We start from the raw sequence: 18,404 nt of genomic DNA on the forward strand, positions 1-18,404 counted from the left end.
AGAGTTTAGTCAAGCAGTTTATAGGTAGGCAAAATCAGGTAAAATCAGTTTGGTCCTTACAGTGTCTGGGATCTTAAAAGCTCATAGCAGTCTTCTAAGGTTCAACTATTGGTCCCTCCATGTGCAGAAGAAAGAGTCATGAGAAATGAAGGTACTTGGAATCAATTAGTCTAACAAACTAATGGGATACATGAAAGTCAGTCTCCACAGTTCTGTGACCAGAAGAACTAGATGGTGCCTGTCTACCATTACCAGCTGCTCAGAAAAGGATCACATAAAAAGGTCCCAGATAAAGTGGGTGAAAATGTAGAACAAAACTCAAAATTATAAAAAACTACTGTTCAGAAAGACACTGGAGGAACGTAAGACTTTGACCTTTAACTACCTTCATGTCTGGAAATGAACTCACCCTTGTGGTCCAATTTTCAGTCAAGAAATAGATAGGTACATGGGGGTAAGGGGTGGGGTGTGGGGGAACACAATAATCCTAGTAAAGTAAGCTCACAATAGAGCCACATTTACCTAATGAAAACGTTGAGAAGGTGGGTGGAATGTAAATAGGAACCACAGGGAGGAAATGGGACAACTGTTGCTATTTTTAAATGAATTAATAGTTTTTAAATGCCCACTAGGCATTTAAAATCACCACTGGTAGACTGGAGTTGACTGGGGATTGCAACCACTGAGCTGAAACAAAGTGTATGATGTGCTTCATGTAAAACTGATGATCTACTCTGTAAACCTTCACTCAATTCACAGTAAAAAGTAGAAAACAAAACAAAAATATAGGACATTAAGGAGTAAGTTTAACAAAAAAATGTTTTGCAATAGTTATGAAAAAAAGAAAAATTACTTTAAAATCTTATTAAGTGCTATGGAATCTTTCTTCTTTTATTTCTGTAGCAAACTCTAGGTCCAGTTTCCTCTCTTGTATTCTCATCTTAGCCAGTCCCCTGCACTTTCACTAGACCCTCACAAGAATTCTGGGATGTGCATACAACAATCATTCCCATTTTACAAATAAGAGCACTTTAGTCCAAAGAAGTTAAATGACTTGGTCACAATTGTATAGCTAAGTAGTGCCAGAGCCAAGATAAAATACTTCTGTTCTTTTTCTTATTCTGAAATAATTCTGGCTGGTCAATTAAGTAATTTGAGACTGGAAGAAATAGAAATAATAAGTGCTGGGATATTTGGCATAGATGATCTAGAACAGTAGTTCTCAAACCTTTTGGTTTTAGGAAGCCATCATACTCTTAATTAACTGAGGACTGCACAAAGCTTTTGCCTGTGTGGATTATATCCAGTGTATGCTGTAAATGTTTCACAGCTAGCTGGCTCTCCAGGGAGAAAAAGAATACTGGTTTGTAGCATCTACCTCTTTCTGTAGAATGAATGCTACCACAAAGGTCAACTTCAAGCTACCAATGTGATGTCATTGAACGTGATTAAAAGATGCACATAACCAACTGTCAAAAGTCAGTCAACTCTAGTTCACCACTGGTGATTTTAGGGGCATTTAAAAATAACAGATAACACATCACCTACTTATATAAATAAATACATTATTTATTTTAAAAAAAACAAACTATACCTTCCAAAAGAAAAAGAAAAATTCTAAGAAAAGTGGCACTTTTCTTGAAGCTAAATTTTCACATTTGCTTCTGGAGCCAAACCCGTTTGCTATCACAGGTCATGCAGCTTCTGGAAAATGTCACTGTATGCTTGTGGGAGAATGAGAGTGCAAAGGCATATAACATCTTAGTGTCATTATCAAAATAATCCTGACCTGTTGACCTTTGAAAGAACTGACTTAGATGAGACACATATTTCTACTGTTACCTGGGCAGACATGAAGATTTTTTATCTTCTTGCTATTTGATCTGGGTACTGGTACAGAGGTATAAGGTTTAAAAAAAAGCTAATACAGAATCTTCTTTCTAATTAAAGTCATTGCCAATGCTACTGCTGCAAAAACCAGCTTTTTCAATCTTTCTATATCAAAGCACAAATCTATAGTGACAACAGCTTAAAAAATCCAGCCAGACAAATAACAAATTGTGTGAACAAAATCATATTGCCATATTGTATGAAGCCAGTTTTTAAGTAGAATAAAAAGATTTTTTAAAAAGATGATTTCTAGCTTCTTAATTGCTTGGTATCTAAATATGAGGAAAGAAATAACAAGCCTATGTTCAGACAACAGATGTCTATCCCTAAATACCATGTGTCACTCCAAAAAATGGATTGCAATACATAGCTAAAAAATGACGACGCTTCCTTCCTCCATCCTTCTTTAAAAAAACCCCAGTAGTTTCTCAAAACATTCAGAACAATAACTAACCCAAACAAATCTTAAGTGATAGCAAGATAGAGAAAGAAAACATGTCATTTTCAGCTAATTTCTTGCAAGAGTTCTAGCTTTTTGTTCCTTTTGTCACAAATTCATGTTTAAAGACAAGACCATATAAAAAATAATGACTTTCAAGTCTCATAACATTAATTCTTCTAAGTTTATTAGCAATCTTAGTGCTTTTTTAAAAAAACTTCAGATCGCAAGTCTATATTTAAAGTAAATATTTAATCACAATATGAGAAAAGGAAACAGTGTCTTCTCAATTGTTATATGTGAAGAACACTGTTGAGTAGTCACAAATATTATAAAACGTATACTGAAAGTAATCCAAAATAGTCATATCTGGGTTTTATCCATTAAACTATTAAGAGTAAGCATAACAATGTTCATTCTGTAAAATATAAATATGAAATTAAAAACTAGGTGAGTTATTTTTAATTGAAATTAAGCATTAGCTACAGAAAGTATTACATACTTTCTTCTAAACAAAAGGGAGGGCTTGATTTTTTTCTCAGACTGAAACAAGATTATCAATTTATCCTGTACAAAATAAGAAAGCGTCCATTTAATGGATGTTATTTATTTACAATACCAACTTTAGAAAAATAAAAAGTTGCTTTCATTTTAGATTGATATTCTATACTGTACCTGACTGTAATGTCTGTTCAGAAACTATGGATGCATCAAGAAAAAAACAAAAAAATCATTAGTAAAACAACAAGGTAAGTTACAATCTAGCGTGTTATAACAAAACATTCTAAAATAGCCTCACTAATTTCTTTAAAGTCAATTTGATTACTTAACTTTTTTCTGATGGCTATAATACACAAAAAATTAAAAACACATGGCTGGCATAAATCAAACAAATCCTGAAGTGACTCAGTTACGCTTACCAATTCTGATGGCTCTACCTCCAGTTTCACAAAATGTGACTTCTAAGCTTGCTTTTCAGGCTGCTCCACTGTGTGTGAGTATGGGCGTGCACATGTGCCTGGGAGCACACATGTTCACATGCATGCACACTCACGTATGCACATATTATGTGTAAGTGGGAGTGAATATGAGTAATGGAAAACCTAAGAGGCTGGAAGATATGGAAGATTTTACTCTAATGCGTAATTTTTGGGATTTTTTTCTGGGACTCATGAGCTGATAAGTACAATCAGTTATACTGTAACAAGACATGTGTATGTCAAAAATCACTGCACCATGCAAACGTCTGTAAAGTCCCAAACAGCTACAGGACTTACGGGAAAAAATGGAGTTGGAGCACAGCACTAAAATAATTTACAGTGACCATAAAATACAGAAACTTAATAGTAAAACTATACATATTAAGTGTTAAGAAATGTATGAATATATACTTAGCAACACTTTGTCTTGAGGTGGCGTGGTGCTTAAGCACTTGGCTGCTAGTCAAAAGTTGGCAGTTTAAACTCATCAGTCATTTGACAGGAGAAAAGATACGCAGTCTGCTTCCCAAAAGATCACAGTCTTGAAAACCATAAAGGGCATTTTACTCTATCCTACAGTCCTGGTGTGCTGCACTGGACTGCTAACCACAGGGTTGGCAGTTGAAACCCACCAGCCACTCCTTGGAAACCCTATATAGGGTCACTATGGTTGGAACCAACTCACTTAACAACAACACTGAATCACTATGAATGAGAATCAACTCGATGGCAACCGGTTTAACTTCTGTAACTCAAGGTAAGCACAGGTGATACAAAACAGATTAGTCAAGTCTCTACTGTTGGAAGCCAGGCAAAAAGCCTGAAGTTGAAAGCAGTAGCTAAGATCAGATTTTTTTTTTTTAAAAAGTGTTTTAGTAGGCTTCAGTTTCCTAGCTAGCTTACACAGCCCTGAGGGACTAACTATAATTACCTCCATGCAGAGCACCCTGAGGAATTCAGAAAGAATCTATGACAACCATTTAGCCAAGAGATTACCCTGTAGTCATTAACTGATACAATTTTCTCCTACTTGAAAAGGAAAATAAAAAACTTTAGTTTTGACACTTCTAAACAGAAGGAAAAAAGTTCAGAGGCTGAAAAGTTAAAAGGAAAAAAGGTATTAAGGACATCTAATTTATCAAGTACTATACCGAGTTTTCCTCTAATACATGCACTCAATGACATGAGCTCAAATTCTTCCAATTTTAATCAAAAAACACAAAGTGAAGGATCAAAACCTATCCTGGGCGTCATACATGCCAAGAAGTAAAATTGAAAATAACAATTAGTGTCCATTAATAAGTGATATTTTAAATTATTAATATGATACAATGGTTTTCACAATTTTTAAAAAAGCATCATAGTAACTTTTGGGTGGTTATTTTAAAAAATCAATATAGGTATTGTTTCTTCAATAAAGCACTAACTTTCTAATTATTGGATACTCTTTTTTAAAAGTACTAGCTGAATATTTTATAAATTCCTGCCTTGTGTAAAGTTAGCATTACTTAAAACCACTTCCCTTCTCAATCATAATCTATTAAAAAAAAAATTCCTAGGCTTCAGCTTATAGCTTAATATAATATCAGTGATGATATAAACATTTTAAGAGACAAACTTCCACTGAAGAAACCTTTTTTTTTAATACCTTTATAGAAATTCCTTTCCAAAAGTATTTGAATCAACTCTTAAAAACCTAAAAATTATTTATGTAAAAAAATTTACATTTATCTCTTGAACTTTAGCAAAGAATATAAATAACACAAATTAACTAAAACCTAAAGTAAATACACATACCACGCAAACTTCCAGTAGTTAAGAGTGCTCGAGCTTTGTCAGCTAAATCACTATTTAGAGTATTTCCCAGCAGCAAAATATCAATGGCCTCTTGCTTGGAACTGTCGAAGAAGTTGTTCTGAATGGTTCTGGTAACAGAACGAGCACCATCTTTTAACTTTCCAGCCTGTTGGGGAGAGAAAGGAATAGCACTCTCATTCTCAATATTGGTGACTTTATTTAATAGGTATTTTAAACTTTAAATCAGTTTTATATGCTTTTATTGTCACAAAGAGGACTTAATCATTCTATTTTGAATATGTAAGCATCACATTAAAATTGCTCAAGATGCCATTGTTTCTTTTCCTCTGCACAGAGAGATAAAAAAAAATATCAGCTCAGTGTCACAACTACATCCAGTAATGGTATCTATAGCAGTAAATGAGTAAATAGCTTATTATAAATAAACTCAAGTGGACTTATTTAAAACAAAGACAATTATCTCTTATCATTAAGGCTTATGGATGGGGTGGGAGGAGAGACAGAGAAAAGATAAAGGAGGACACAATGAATTTACATGCTGTTAGAAAAACTTCTTGTAACTTTAATAATAGAAAACTATCAGGGTTGCTATGAGTCAGAAAGGACTAAGCACACAACAACAACAACATCCGATTGAGTGGTATCAAACAACTCATTATTAGCAAAAACTAAACCTGAACATAGTAACAAAGGTCTTATGTCCTAGCATGGCGCTGCAGGTTAATGCACTGGACTGCAAGGTCGGTTTGAAATGCAAGGTCAGCAGTTCAAATTCACCAGTCTCTCCTCAGGAGAAAGATGAGGCTTTCTACTCCTTATGTCAATTCTTATAGTGAGAGACTGAACTATAATTTTTAATGAACATATATTTTACTAGGACATGTTAGTTACTATAAAGATAATTTATTTTGATCTTACAGATTCTGATACTTTTTAATTGCCTTTTAGAAAATAACTTTACAATGTATAATCCTTAATTCTTAAAGAAGTAACAGTCATTAGAATAAAATGAAGCTCTGGTGGCACAGTGGTTAAAGCACTTGACTGCCAACCTTTAAAAGGGTGGCTGTTTGAACCCACCAGTGGTTCCATAAAAATTTACAGCCTTGGGAACTCTATGGGCAGTTGTACTTAGTATTATAAGATCTCTGTGAGTAGAAATCCACTCAATAGAAATGGGTTTGGTTTTTACAATAGAGTCAAAAATTTTTAATGCTATTAAAAGAAGGCTGCATATTTAATGAACTATTTAAGTTTGGCAATAAAGTATCATTTCCTTCCACATAATAACACACACAAAAGACTATTATAAAAGAACTCACCATTCACATTATCAGGCAATTAATCAAAAGGAATCCAGAGAAAGGAAAAGAAAGAGCAGTTCAGATATTAGACTTAGTTCAATTCAGGCTAGCATATTTAATGTATAAATATTTCATATCTATATATATTAAGACAATAGACTACTGAGTATATGTAACTTCTGTACATGTATCTATTGGCTTAGTCAATTTAGAAAATGAAAACTGGGAAACATGAAAGAATATTTATAAGCAATAGTTTTACAGAACGGGCAAGAGAATAACAAGAATCATAATCTCTATTTAAAACAAATAAGTTTTCAAAAATAGAGAAGATTTAGAAGTAAATATTTATAAATGGCAATATTATTATTTCTCTGAGCTGAACCAAAGGAACTTTGTGAGAAAGGCCAGTATCACTGAGCATGGCATGAAGCATACAAAAGTTTTATGAGACACAGGATAAAAGAACAATTTGCAAAGTAAAAGAAGATGTGTACATGATGAACAGTCTTTGAAGAATTTCAGTTGCTACAATGAAGAGGATGGATGCAAACTCTGAAAGTGATATATGTTCTTATTTCTATTCTTGAGGTACTTTGAGTTGCTGTATAGCTTTAGAATGTTAATAACACTGAGTCAGAGGCCCCTTAAAAACTCAAACAATACTTAAATATATAAAATAGCAGTCAAATACGAGTGAAGAAAGTAGCGTGTAGATAATAATAGCAATTAAGAAATAATAATGAGGCTGAGAATTATGATTAAATCCATACCTTACACTCCTTTGCACAATTCTAAGTGTCCTTTTCAAGGCAACAAAATTGAAGTAAGAAAATTTTAACTAAGCCCTAATAGGGATAATGTACTGGACTGTAAAGTTGGTTTGAACCACAAAGTCGATGATTCAAACTCACGGGTTGTTCCTTGGAATCACTATGCAGAATTGCTATGAGTTAGAACCGACTCCAAGACACTTAAACAACAAATAGTGCCATGCTCATAGCAAATGCTCATAAATAATTGATTCATTTATTTATCGAACAAGTATTTGTTACAGTGGGTCCTGAATAAGTGCTGGGAACACAAAGCCAAATGAAACAGGATTCCTTATCAGGACAACTATGGCTTATTCAATCATATTTATAAGCAAAAAAAATCATATGAAAAGTGAGGCAGATATACAAGGGAAATGTATGGGGGGTAAAGCAAGCCATACATATAGAGACCCATTGACTGATGACTAAATGACTATGTATTTCAGGCATATAGACCCCTAAACTTAGCAAAACAGCTATCTTTCATTTAATCATTTGTATTCACTATGGTGTGGCACAGCAGTTTGGAACTACCAACCGCTCTGTGGGAGAAAGATGAGGCTTTCTGCTCCAGTAAAGATTTATAGCCTCAGAAACCTTGTACAGTGCCGCTATGGTTTAGAACCGACTTGACGGCACTTAACAACAACAACATGGTGTGGCACTGTGGGTTAATGCACCAGACTGCAAAGCCGTTTTAACTGCAAAGTCGGTGGTTCAAGCTCACCAGATCCTCCTTGGAAACCCTACACAGGGTCACTATGGGTTGGAATCGAAAACAACGGCACTTAACAACAACAACATTCACTATGAAGTCCTGCTGTGAGATATTGCAGGATAAGCAATGGACTCTAACCACAAAGTCAGCAGTTCAAACCCACCAGTGGCTTCTTGGAAACTCTATACAAAGGTAGCTATGAGTCAGAACCAACTCAAGTGCACATACAATAACAGGGTAGAAGGAAGTATGAGGATATAAAAGGATGATAAAAACAAAATTCTAAAACAGTTTCTTAAAAAACAAAACATCTAAAAGCTTAATTAAGAGGGCAATTCTTTTGTAATGCTATGACAGATCTAAGTCTACCTTGGCCTTCCCTTCAAGTGCTCCAGTTCCTGCATATATCTTACTGATCGAGTCACCATTCACAGACCACATTGACCGAAAGACTTCTTGAAAGCGGGTCACCAACTGAGGCTTTTCAGCTAAGCCAAGAGCTTCCAACTGCTTAGCTAGCATCTGAAACAGGAAAATAGAAACTTTTATAAGCATACTAATATGGTAATTGTGATGTGGCTCTTCGGACAAGAATCAAATGCAAAATTTCTGTTTATAGGTCTATGTGAGCCTGAATTCTGAAAACAACTATTTACTAGGTTAACTTTATTTCCCACCACTTCAAGTTTCAAAGAAAACATCACAACTAAACTTACAAGTTCAACTTAATGCTCACTCGTATTACAAGAACGTCTGCTTAAATGATAAGGCTAACCTTCTAAAATATCCTTGCAAGTATTAATCTACAAATCAAACTACTTTACCTTGCTAACCTAAAAGAACTAATTATTCAACATTATGCATTACAGCATACAAAGTATGCATTGTTGTTGTAATTAAGTGCCATTGAGTCAATTCAAACCCATAGCGACCCTGTATAGGGTTTCTGAGGAACAGCTGGTGAGCTTGAACCACCAACCTTAGAGCAGAAAAAATACCAAGTTTATCTAATTATATATGTGAATATGAAAGTTTCTTTAAACTTTTTTCCCAAGTAACTCTAAGTTTATTTAATTTTTGAATTTGGTCCTCTAAATTTTGGTCATTAAGGTCAGGGGTTTTATTGAAAAAGAGCTGCTCTTGAACTGCCACAAAATTAAGATCAGTTACATCTGTGAATGAAGCCAGACAGTTTTTAATATATAAAGTCTGTACTGGTAATGTCCTGGTGTGGTGCTGTGGGTTAACGCACTGGACTGCAAAGTCGATAAGTTCACCAGCTACTCCTTGGAAACCCTATACAGGGTCGCTATGGGTCAGAACCAACTCGACAGCACTAACAACATACTGGTATTGTGTACAAAGGAGAACTAGAGGGAACATGGAGTCATGGTGTGGCACTGTACGATAAGCACTGGACTGTTAACCACAAGGTTGGCAGTTCATGCCCACCAACTGCTCCTTGGAAATCCTATGCAGGATCGCTATGACTTGGAACCGACTTGACAGCACTTAACAACGGGAACACAGCACACAAGGAATGCAACAAACTCGGCCACCAACATCCCTACATCACAGATAACAAGAAAAATGTTTAAATAAGTAAAATAAGTAATTAGTCTGTATTCTGAATATATCATATCCTTGAAATCTGGAAGTCAAAACAGTATATAATCCTGAACCGTTTTGCTTCTTCTGTTTAGAATCTTTAAATATAGGCTGTGAATCTTTATAGTAGCAGACTGCCACATCTTTCGCCTGTGGAGCAACTGGTGGGTTCAAATCACTGACCTTTTCGTTAGCAGCTAAGCACATACAGTATTTACAGAGGGATCAAAAGTTAAAATAACATAAAAACTCTAAATGGCATTCATTTTATTACCAGGTATTGGCATCAGATGTAATTTATTTGTTAGCACAGAGAATAAAACCCTTAGGACATTGCTTACCATTTGTATCTCCCTCTCTAAAAAAAACTTCAAGGAATTGAACAAAACTGATCTTATTTCACTATTAGCTTGGTTTGGCTATCTAACAGGAAATGTTGTATCCAGTTAACTAATTGCTCTATATGAGAGGATTCTCACACCTAAATACCAACAATGGATAGACAGCTAAGTCAGATTCTGAAAACTGAAAGGTATTATACTTTCAATGAAGATTTTCATGTATTTCAATAAGCATTTTCTTTCAAATTCAATGTAGATGCTCTCAACCACTTAAAAATAAAACTGGAAACTCAAGGCTTCTGATCAATTCCATCCAAATAACCAACATTCCTGCTTTCACTTTCCTTGTCCCTGTTGTGTTTTCTACATCAATCACATGATAAACTTCAATGAAAGATTCCAAAAAAGTCAAAGTAGTAGAATTTATTTATTTATGTGAAAAATGTAGGTCTATTGCAGAGCTCTCTGTAAACTGTAATTTCATTTTTGACATAAAAAGAACCTGAGCCCCAGGGTAAATAATTAACTGATATCCTGGCCAACTTTAAGATCATTAACTAGAGGAAATAAAAACCAAACCCACTCAACTCACAGAGGCAATACAAGCATGTCATTTCATATTCCTGTTTTATTTGTTAATGGTATTTTGAGAACTATGTTAAGTTCCTAGGGAAGTAAATGAAGCTCTGCACAGCCCTGACTTTAATTGTTGCACAACAGGAAAGACTTAGCTAGCTCAGCAGGGCTACATAGTTTGACAAAATTGAGACTAATATATTCCCGCCAAGGTCAGCAGTTCGAAACTACCAGCGATTCCACGGGAGAAAGATGAGGCGGTCTGCTCCCGTAAAGATTTACAGCCTCGGAAACCCTGTGTAGGGTCGCTATGAGTCAGAACCGACTCCACGGCACATCACAACAACAACATATTACACTGAATCGGAGGATAGGTGGCAAAGAAAAGAACTTTTAAACAAAAGACCATCTTAGAAAAGTTAATCTCATTCACTTTCATTATCACTAACAAAGGCATTTTAATTTGATTCTGTGTTTTGTAGGGACTGATTTGAAAACTCCATATAAACCACATTGGGTAACAGACTTTGTGAAAATGTAATCTTGCAGGATTATACATGTGAAAACAGACCCTTCCCAATTTCTAAAATAGACTTCAAAAAACAACAACATAGAAAATGAGGCCCTCCCCACCCCCCAGACATTCTTTTTTCAAAAGACAGTAACGAATAATGAATATAAGAACCTACTTAGTCACCTAAATAAGAACAGGTAAAGGAAACATTTAAATCAAAGGGGTTGAGGGTAAGGGAAAAAGACTAGAAAAGACATAAAGAAAACCTATAATAAAGCAAAACTTCATTGCTATTTTGCAAAAATCAAACTAACAAGAAGCCGAAATATTTGACTACAAAAACATTGAAAGATGTCACTGAGTTGTACATGTAGAAATTGTTGAGAGGACATATTTTGCTATGTATATTTCCACCACAACTTTTTTAAAGGCTCTGAGAAGGCATATGATACAAGTCTCATATATACATTTTACTTTATTTTTTTACCTCTAAGCCTAGGAATGCCTGCACACTGTTTGTTCTATCAAGACAATCCAAGCAATTTGTTCGAACTGTACCACTCTGGCATCTGTAACAAATTCAATATACTTTAATAGCTGATTTGGAACAAAAACAACGAAATTAAAATAAACTGTGAAAAATTAAGCCGATTAAAATGTAGCATCCACTCCAACTTTTTATTATTAGAAATTTTAAGCACAAAAAACTTGAAACAAGTTTACAGTGACTCTTCACATATTCCATAGATTCTACAATGCTAACTTTTTGCCGTGTATTATTTGCCATATGTCTATCTATCCAGCCATCTGCCTTATTCTCAAATAGGCTAGTAATTAGAAGCCTAATATACATTCAGGTTCATATTTCCCAAGTTCTCTGCATATAAAAGATAATAAAATATTTATGGAATTAATTTAAAAGCCTAAGATTTGTCATCTTTAATAGAAAAATTATAAAATGTGAGCATTGCTCACTAAAGTTTACCTCAAACTATATACTGAACTCACACCTTTTAACATTTTTTAAAATTTCATATTTCAAACCTGAATATTGGAAGGAGACATTATAGCAATGTCTTTTACTTCTGTTTGCAAGCTAAAATCTTTACTGAGGTCAAGAAATATTAAAACATTAGTTTTGAGAGAGAAATAGCATAGATTCATAGATATCACTGTGAGGTATGGAGCTAGATGAATCCTAGCTCTAACACTTCCTATTTATGTGATTTGGGGCAGATTATGGTCTATGCCTCAAGTTCCTGAAATGTTAACAGTGGATAATAATAGAACTTATCCCTACAATTGTTTCTGAAATAGGTGGAGTACCAAGCATAATATACAACGTGCTCAATAATGTAAACTGCTATTATTAATTTTTGTGGAATTCTAAAGGAAACCACGAAAAAAATATAAAGATATATTATTTATTATAATTGATTTAAAAAAGAAATTTAAGACTACAATGCTGAGAATAATCATGAATTTATAGTAAAAGCTCAATTTAAAGAAGAGAGAAAAAGAGCGAACCTCTGAACTTCACTTCCATTGAAATAAAAAAATCCATAATCTACAAATTTTTGGACTTGAGGTTTAAGAATACTATGTAATTTCTCTGCCTTTCCTCCTTTAACCATTTGATGATAGTCAAAATTCACCATCTGGATATCGGTGGCATGTTCAGAAGCTTTCAAATGACTCTGAAAATAAAAGGCAAATATTTACCTAAATGTTAACTACATATGATTTAACAATATTGGTCAATAAATGGAACCTACTTTTTAAATTAAAACCTCAGCATGGTCTCTTGCAATCTTACCAACTCTTAGAAGAAAGCTTTCATTGACACTCAGAAAAATGGAAAATTACCTGAGACTTAAAAGCATTTCCCCCCTAAAACCTCATATTCTATCCCTGACAGATTAGGTGACATGGTTAAAATCTGAGAACTTTAATAATATTCTGATCAGGTCAGCAGCATTACATTTTTTTACAAGGCAAATTTAAAGTAGTAGTCATTTTTATACTTTCTTCCAATAATACAGTTTTAAAGTTTTATATAAAAAGATATTCTTCAAGTATCACTTGTTTACTAATATTTACTCACAAGTTACAAATGAAATAGCAACACTATTAGTTACTTCTGAATTCTATTAAGTAAATTGAACTTTAAAAAATGTGTTTTCCAACAATTTTATTTAATTATGTTTATTTAATTTTATCTAACAACATTAATGATATAATTTTATTATTGATTCAATAAGTATTTATGGAGAATGTTTTGTCCTTAGAAGTCAGATATTCCCTCAGGTTCTTTTTTATTTGAAGTTCTCTCATCAATTCTTATCAATTTATTTGTAAGAGAGAAGACATGTTCTTGGCATATAAACAAATGTATTAGTCACCATTTCATATATTTAAAACAATGACAATGACTTCTAGGAAGTGAGCAGAGCAATGAACAGATGAAGGAGGAAACTGCCTGATATTTTTCTACTAATGACAGATGAACATTCTAGAGGGGAGAGATATTCTACTTCTTCTTAACATAAACAACAGATTATTGGATGGCACCAATTGCTTTGAAACCGTTCTATATCCCAATTTCAGCAGTATGAATCTAAACTATTTCCCAAAGAGCTAAAGAACGTTCCAACAAGTACTTAACTTTTTCATTATTTTAAAAAATATCATTACTTTGTCTATGGGCCAAAACAGAAGAAAATTTATCATACTTACCTGGAAAGCCTTACTTAGCATGTGTTCACCTTCCTTAGACCCAAGCAAATTTACTATTATTTGTTTGCCATACAAATTCTTAAGTGTTCTAAAATGCCTATTAACGAAATAAAAGAAAACAATCATATTTCAAATGATAAGCCTAAGGGTTTTGTTCCCTCCCTCCCCCCAACAATCAGCAAGAATCCATTACTCAAGAACACCCACACTTGCGGATAATACCCACTTGACCTGGCTTCAATGACTGGATGATCAGAGCTCAATTAGAAGAAGAAAGAAGAGGAAAAAAGAGCAATCTGATACAGTTTGATGAACTTGACCTACACCTATGGATGCAGTAGCTCAAAAGAGGGAATAAATCTTTATAGCAAGGTTCATTCCCACCCCCTCCATACACAGAGTAGACAAGGATGGGCAACTTGGACATTGGCTACCCAAAATGGGGGGGCTACAAAGGCAAGAAGTGACTGGCTTACAAGCTTTCAAGAGGGAACCTAGATCCAGAGGGCATGGAGGAAGGTAGACTCTCCACTGAGTAGTATCCAATCTGTCTAGGCAGGACTGATGAAAGGAAATACAGATACGTCTTTTTTGATACAAGAGTGAATAATTGTTATCAGGACTGATTGTGAGGGTTGTAAATGTAAAGGCAGAGGTTTTGTAGCAAGGAGGGGAGTGATTAACTTTGCAGTCTAGGAGTGGAGATCCCTGGGACTATGAAGGGAGAAGAACAGAGAGCAGGACTCTACCCAGAGAAGCAGTGATGCCTGAGATGGAGGCAGAGACGACAACCGTGGAGAGATGGAGCAGCTGGGGACTTTAGACACACAGAGAGGGAGAGGGGCTGTGTGCTGATGCGGGGGGTGGGGGGGTAGAGCAGGCAGCGGCAGGCTTGTAGGATATACCCTTTGGTTGGCTGACGATGCATGGAGGGGATTGTAACCATGGCAATGAAACAACAGACGATAGGATGAAAGTAAAACTAATGTTCTCCCATGTAAACGATCACATAATTCACAATAAAACATTTAAAAAAGAATGCATTACTCAACAGAATCTACATGGCAGTATTTTAAACTTACAGAGCTGGCAAAACTAGATACAAATTCATTTTATATCGTCTCGAAATTCTGAATTTATAGAAACTTACAGTTACGTTTTTGCTTCTGAAATACAGACACTAACACTGGTTTCTTTCCACTATATCGAATGACATCAATCAACTCCCAACTACCCTGGAGCTATCTGAGTCAGCCAACTTCCTCTCCAATCTGTGAAGCTGGCACTTGACTAGCTGAAAGAACACAAGCCATCTAGCTTGGATAAGGAGGCAGCAAAAAGAGAGGCCCAGGGCTGTACCTCTTACATGTGGACATCACATACTCTGAGTATTCATTCATGTTGTTGTTGTTGTTGCTAAGTGTTATCGAGTCAGTTCTGACATATAATGACCCTGTACAGCATGTCTAAGGGGCAGCTGGTAAGTTTGAATGGCCAGCCTTGTAGTTAGGTGTCAAGTCCTTCTTCTATAGTGCTATACCAGAAGGACCTCCCTAATAAGCTCTAGCCTTAAGAAATTAGGCCCAGAATATGGTCTGTTTTCTTTCCAGCTTGTAACCGTTCCAGAAGCTATAGAATAATATTGTCCAAGGGATATAAAAGGTGAATCACATGTGCAATTTTATAATACCTAGATGGCATATTTCAAAAAATTTAAAGACATGGTCAAAAATTTTAATTTTAATACATTTTATTTAACCCAAATACTTCTAGAATATAATTTCAACATGTAATTATTATAAAACCAGTATTAATGAGTATTAATTAAGGAGGTCTGGTAGAGTAGTGGTTATGAATCAGGCTGAGAACCACAAGGTCAGCAGTTCGAAACTACCAGCTGCTTTGCGGGATAAAGATGAGGCTTTCTGTCCCCATAAAGATTTACAGCCTTGGAAACCCTGTACAGGGTCGCTGTGAGTCAGAATCGACTCCACAGCACATAACAACAACAACAATGAGTATTAATGAGAGATTTATTTATTTTGGGGGATACTAGGTCTTTGAAATTTGGTAAGTATTTCACACTGACAGTATATCTGTTGGTCTTGTCACATTTCAAGTACTTGATAACTACATGTGGTTAACATACTGAACAACACACCCATAAAGACCCACACACCCAGTGGTAGAAGTTACAACACTAGATGTCACTGTTTTCTAGTTAAATTAGAAGAAATTTTATTTATAGCCAAAAAAGTTGAAACAGTAACTATAACTAGTCTCATTGCTTAACGATATAAAAACTTACAGCACTATATAAATATAATCAATCTTACCTGTCAAAAGCAGGAGCATTGGCTTCAAATCCCCTTGACATACGGACACGATGGGATCCCACCTTGGACAAGAATAATATATTTAATAATACGAAAAACAAACATTTAGATGAAAGGTAGATTTTTTTTTTTTTAAAGTTTTTATTGTGAATTGAGTGATAGTTTACTTGGGAGAACATAAGCTTTACATTCAACCTATCGTACTTTGTTTCATTGTAATGATTATAATCTCCTCCATGCATCATCAAACAACCAAAGGGTACACTCTGCAAGCCTGGCCCCCTCTCCCTCCCTGAGTTCAGAGTCCCCAGGCGCTCCATCTCTCTATGTCTAGCAGAGTTTGCTTTATATATCTTGGGGCTCTTTCATTGGGAGCATAGATATTTATTATGGTTATGTCATCTTGCTCAATTGACCCTTCAATCATTAGATAGTATCCTTCTTTATTTCTTATGCTGGTTTTTGCCTTAAAGTTTATTTTATTACAGATTAGTATTGCCACTCCTGCTTTTTTTATTGCAGCTAGATTAGTATATTTTTTCCATTCTTAAACTTTTAGTCTGTTTTTGTCTCTGTATATAAGGTGTGTCTCTTGCAGGCAGCATATTGAAGGGTTTTGTTTTCTTATTCTGTCTGACACTCTCTGTGTCTTTACTGGTGCATTAAAGCCATTGACATTCAGTGTAATTATCCATAGGTATGAATTAATTGCTGTCATTATGTTAATTTTTTGTGGTGCTGTTCAATCCTTTGTTCTGCATGCTTTCTTCTGCTGAGTACTTGGATTTTTTGTGCTATTTCTTGTCAGTTTCTTCTTTGTGTCAGAATGTTTCTTTGTTCTAATTGGATCTTCATTTTCACAGTAAATTGTGAAGTATTAAGCTTCTTTGAGGTTACCCTATAGTCTATTAATTTTTCCCTCCATTTAAGACAGTCTATTGTATCCTGCAATCTACCTGACCTCCTCACCACCTGGATCTCTGTTCCATATTTTTCCATTCTTTGACACTGTTATTATTTTGATTGACCTCACGGGTCCTCTGAATTGGTTTTATACAAGCAGATTATTTTTAACCATATGTAATCTTTCATTTGCTGAGCACACAGTAAATAACTGATTTTCATTTACATAACCTCTTTAAGTTTTAAAAGTTCTCTCCCTTTTATTTTTGAAGCAACCCAAGTAAAAACAACTGTATGTTACTACATGATGAAACACATATAAATTAACAGAAATTTTTATTTATAAAACATATTTTTAAGAATGTTTCATATAATTATCTTGTTTTAAACTCAAATTACATGCCCTATGTACATTAAGAGACATTATCTCACTATTTGGGCAATTAAAACTGAAATACTGACAGTGATTGTTCCTAACCATCCTGCTACCTAACAACTCTAACAGCCGATGTACTTGTTAGACAAGATTAGATTTTATTACTCCATTTTAATTAAAGAGCTGCTGGGTCAACAGTGATAAAGGTAGCATTCCAGAAAGTTTAAAGATTTCAAATCATCATAAATTTATATCATTTAAAAAACTTATACTAAATTAAAAACAAAAAATTAACTGAGTGGTATATCATTTTCCATCAATATTGTTTCATGTTCATGTACTTCTGAAACTTTAATTCAGCCCCAAACTGGGAACTCAGCACTATGCTAGGCAGAGACCTCATCATGGTGCATATCACCTTGTATGATTTACTAGTATCAATAAGAGTTCATCTGAGGCATTAAAAAGTCTTGGTATGACTACTGTAAAAGACTGAAAAAAAAAGAACCCATACTAAAGGGGAGTGGGGGCATTCTTTGCTGATTGCTGGGATGTAGGGGGTGAGGGGAGGGGAGGGACAGAAAGGTAGAGCACAGGGCAGGGAATAGACACAGGTTAGTTATGGTGCTCGGGAGGGGGACAATACACAAAAGGGGATCGGAGAATGGAAGAACAAAGCAGAGGGGAGAACAAATAGGTAGGTTCACATGGGCTAAGTGGGACAGAGGTAAAAAATAATGTATACACAACCTTGGAACAACAGGGCGAGGGGGTACACGGAGTGAGATATGGTTGGAAAAGGAAAAAAGCAGGAAATAATGTTAAGATGCTTGGCGGTCTACTGAATCTTGGTATTCCTTGCATTACATTGTAAAATAGACACTGGAAGGGTAGAGAGAGGAAAAGCCAGAAATATCACCATAGAAAGCTTGTAAGTCTGTCTTCTGTCTATAACTGATTGGAATACCTAAAATGGGGATACGATGTGCCCAGTGAAGGAGGCTGCCTGCGGAGCCTCTGCATTACGTAAGACTATAGGTGGAATCCTGA

The 18,404-nt window shown here is 35.0% G+C and overlaps 1 protein-coding gene across 6 annotated transcripts in view; it reads right to left on the bottom strand.

Annotated features, from left to right (window-relative positions):
- The window catches only part of SYNJ1 (synaptojanin 1), a 129,202-nt gene that overhangs the window by 47,870 nt on the left and 62,928 nt on the right, over positions 1 to 18,404 (bottom strand). For 4 of the 6 annotated variants that reach the window (XM_006862531.1, XM_006862534.1, XM_006862535.1 and 1 more), the window contains 7 exons: positions 16,076 to 16,137; positions 13,740 to 13,836; positions 12,531 to 12,700; positions 11,491 to 11,572; positions 8,334 to 8,486; positions 5,107 to 5,263; positions 3,005 to 3,028 (listed from right to left, as the gene is read on the bottom strand). In XM_006862531.1, the coding sequence (XP_006862593.1) occupies positions 3,005 to 3,028; positions 5,107 to 5,263; positions 8,334 to 8,486; positions 11,491 to 11,572; positions 12,531 to 12,700; positions 13,740 to 13,836; positions 16,076 to 16,137 (745 nt within the window). Of the gene's footprint in view, positions 1 to 3,004; positions 3,029 to 5,106; positions 5,273 to 8,333; positions 8,487 to 11,490; positions 11,573 to 12,530; positions 12,701 to 13,739; positions 13,837 to 16,075; positions 16,138 to 18,404 lie in introns of all 6 variants that reach the window. The other 2 variants (XM_006862533.1, XM_006862536.1) reach the window with 1 other exon arrangement.

Source organism: Chrysochloris asiatica, unplaced genomic scaffold (assembly GCF_000296735.1).
Source record: "Chrysochloris asiatica unplaced genomic scaffold, ChrAsi1.0 scaffold00049, whole genome shotgun sequence".
Taxonomy (NCBI): domain Eukaryota; kingdom Metazoa; phylum Chordata; class Mammalia; order Afrosoricida; family Chrysochloridae; genus Chrysochloris; species Chrysochloris asiatica.